The following is a 3371-nucleotide window of genomic DNA, read 5'->3' as shown; positions in this document are numbered from 1 at the left end:
ATTATATTTCTATAGTGTACCTATTTAATGTCATAAATTTTTGTAATCTCTCAATAATTTTGATTAAACTTGAGATATTTTGAATCTTCAAGATTCTTGAAAGACTTATAAGTACGTGCTAATCACTGATACTAGTAGGAAAGACCAAGAGTCGTCGTATGATCGGAATCGGATCCTACAATCATGGCACTGTCGTGCCTTGACGATCCTTATGCTTAGTGTAGGTTTTTCTTTCCCCGATGGCTGGACTCAAAAGTGGACTTGCCCTTGTGTGTTTCCTACTAGCAGAAATCATGATTGCGGCAGAAATCATTAACTTTGGTCTGCAAAACGTTACGGCAATGTTTGTTTAGGACAGTTACGGCGGCAAGGTTTATTGGAGGGAGCGGCTTCATGGCCCTACCATTTCCCAACCGTTGGCCGTTAGGCAAGAACGCCATTGTCACGACACCCCAGCTTAGCGTTGCCCACAAGGTACGTACCACTACTTAACCACACGTCCCCATCACTCGCTCGGCCAGCCTACCCTACTAAGGATGAAAACGGAACGGAAATATCCCGAACCGAACCGCATCGTTTTCTATATTTAATCCGATCGAATCCGCATTTTCTTGTCCGACTTTACCGTTTTCGCTTTCGCATTTGAGATGTTTCGTATTTCGAATGTAAAAGTAGAAAACGGTTTACACATTTTTCGACCGTTTTCTACTTTTCTACTTTTAATTTGAAATATTCCGAATTCAAAATTCGGTTTAAACCGAATTTGGCCAACTGCACATGTCATACAGCCCAATTACAGGCTGCTCACTACGCAACTGTGTTCTTTCTACCGGTGGCTAGCTGCCCTCTCTTATAAACGGCGCCCAGCCTCATCTCTCTTATTATGTATTTGGTCGTGTACTTGTTTAATGCTATGCACTTGAACTAGATCATGCACTTGTTAGTTGTGAACTTGTTATGTATTTGGTCGTGCACTTGTTTAATGCTATGCACTGTGGGTCGGTATTTCGTATTGAATTTTCGCATACCGACCGTGTTCGACATAATTCCGCTCGAATTGATTCGTTTTCGAAATTCTAGATATTCCGTAAGTTCGTGTTCGTTTTCGTGTCCGGCTTGTCCGCTTTCGCTTTCGCTTTCGTATTTCAAATGTAAAAGTAGAAAACGGTTGAGGAGTTTTTCGACCGAGTTCGACCGTTTTCATCCTTATACCCTACTACACGAGCACAGACGCACAAACGGACACACAGGCGCACGCTGAGCAGTGAGCTCCCCATCCCCACATGTCAAACAGGGCACACCTCACACTCACACCCTCGACCAGGAATCCCAAAAACCAGCCGCGGCAGAGACGGCGACGCCATGGCTCTGACGGTGCCAACCGCGGCGCTGGTCGTCCTCGCCGTCGCGGCCACGCTGGCCCTGCAGCCGCGAGCGAGCGCGCAGATATCAGCCCCGCCCTTGGGCGCCCCCGTGCACTCGTCGCTGGACTGCGCGGACGCGCTGCTGAAACTGACGCCGTGCCTGACGTACGTGGTGCGCCGCAGCGCGCTGACGCGGCCGGAGAAGGGCTGCTGCGGGGCGCTCGCGGCCGTCGTGGGCGGCGACGACGCCGCCTGCCTGTGCGCGCTCCTCGCCGGGTACTACGGCGGCGCGCACGGCGCCCGCGTCGACACCGTGCGCGCGCTCGCGCTGCCCACCATCTGCCGCGTGGACGCGCCGCCGCCCAGGCTCTGCGCCGCGCTCGGCATGCCCGTCGCCGAGCCGCCGGGCGGAGCCGCCGCCGCGCCGACGGACTCAGGTACGTACGGCGCGCTCGGGTCTGCCCGCGTGCGGTAAACGCTACTACGCCGGTTTCGATACGCTCGCGTTCTGCAATGTGGCTGCCCTGGTGCCTGGTGGGATTTAGCGACCAATTAATAGTAATAAACAACTTTAAAGGCGTCGTCGACGCTGTGTATTTTTCTTCTTCTTAATTTGCCTAGATTCTCTCGGGTACGGTACCTCAAAGTTACTATGCCGCCCGCCTCTTGCAAACCCATTTGCTAGACCATCCATCCGTACTAAGCCCGTAATTCAGAACTTTGTATGATACTACTACCACTCCCTTGAGCATTAGCCTGTACAGTACAATTGTACAAAGTGTAGGCGTAGCTAATAAAAACTACATTTGTTGTACGTCGTGAAATCTTGCAATACTCCGTCTGTAGGAGCACTGGTACTAGCTGTAACAAGCAGTGGACTGATAAACCCCGCGCGAGTCCTGACGAAGGCTTAGTTCGCTTCGCTAAAAAAACAAGCTATAACATTGTTCTGACTGATTTGTCGTGAGAGAAAAATATTATTTCAATTAAAAAAAAGCTAAAAAGTAAGCTATAACATTGTTCTGATTGAGTTGTTGTGAGAAAAAAATATTATTTCGATTGAAAAAATAGGTAAAAAGTACGGATGATAAGAGAAGCGAACAGAGCCTAAAACGTCGGCACTGACAAGATCTCTCACCGCAGGGTCCGGCAAGCCGTCTACCACACCGGCATCGGCCGCCGCGAACGGCGGCCCGGCGACGCGCCCGCGAGCCTGGAGACGACCGTACCAGGTGGCTGCTCTCTGGCACGGCTGTCTCATCATCCTCCTCTCCACGCTGCTGCTGTAACTCTTGCAGTTCGTACGTACACGGTACACCGCCCTCGCCTCTCGGCGGCACGCACCGTAGAGCTGCCGCGCATCGCATCTGTACGGTGTAAACACACGCGTTCCGCCGGTGATGCCATCAACGTCCGCATCGAATTGTTGTGAAAACGCCTTTGGCTGATCTCGGCGCCTGCCCCCAGCCGGCCGGCCCCACCAGCCCCAGGCAAACATCAAATCAGCACAGCGGCGATGGACGTGAACGTCCCGTCCGAGGCGCAGGCCGCAAAAGCGCCGGCGTCTGACGTGCCGAGACGCGTGAGATCCTTGAAAGGCGGCTCGGCGGAACGGCGCTGGGCGTACGCGGGCACGCGGAGGTTGATGATGCCTCGCGTGATCGCGTCGCGGCTCGCGCGGCCCGGCGGCCCCGTTTCTACGACACGTGATCCGGAGGCCCTCCCTCCCTCCGGCTACGCCTTTACCCTTTCCGGTAGCTGGGTGGCGTGCGTATCATTGACTCGAGCCAAAGAGTGCGTGCTGTGTCATATGGCACGGCCCGCACGGGTACGGCATACGGCGGGGCTGCTCCGCTGGTGGCACCGCCGTGTGACCTGGCTTTCGGGCGTGGCTGTCCTGGCCGCCACGGTGGGGCTCGCCGGCGGGTGGATTATCGCTGTCGAGGTTGAGGCTAATGAGCTGGCTAAATTCGCCGGTCTGCACCAGTTGATCGATTGCCCTGTTTG

General features: G+C 53.9%; 1 protein-coding gene across 1 annotated transcript; it reads left to right on the top strand.

Annotated features, from left to right (window-relative positions):
* The first annotated feature begins 1227 nt into the window (after nucleotides 1-1227).
* On the top strand, nucleotides 1228-2653 carry LOC136539995 (non-specific lipid transfer protein GPI-anchored 11-like). The gene is made up of 2 exons (XM_066531983.1): nucleotides 1228-1801; nucleotides 2508-2653. The coding sequence occupies exons 1-2, from the start codon at nucleotides 1363-1365 to the stop codon at nucleotides 2651-2653; spliced, it is 585 nt and encodes a 194-aa protein (XP_066388080.1). The 5' UTR covers nucleotides 1228-1362.
* Nucleotides 2654-3371: the final 718 nt, after the last annotated feature.

The sequence above is a fragment of the Miscanthus floridulus genome, chromosome 2, assembly GCF_019320115.1.
Source record: "Miscanthus floridulus cultivar M001 chromosome 2, ASM1932011v1, whole genome shotgun sequence".
Taxonomy (NCBI): Eukaryota; Viridiplantae; Streptophyta; class Magnoliopsida; order Poales; family Poaceae; genus Miscanthus; species Miscanthus floridulus.
The sequence above is the reverse complement of the archived record's forward strand: the minus strand, read 5'-3'. Positions and strand labels throughout refer to the sequence as shown.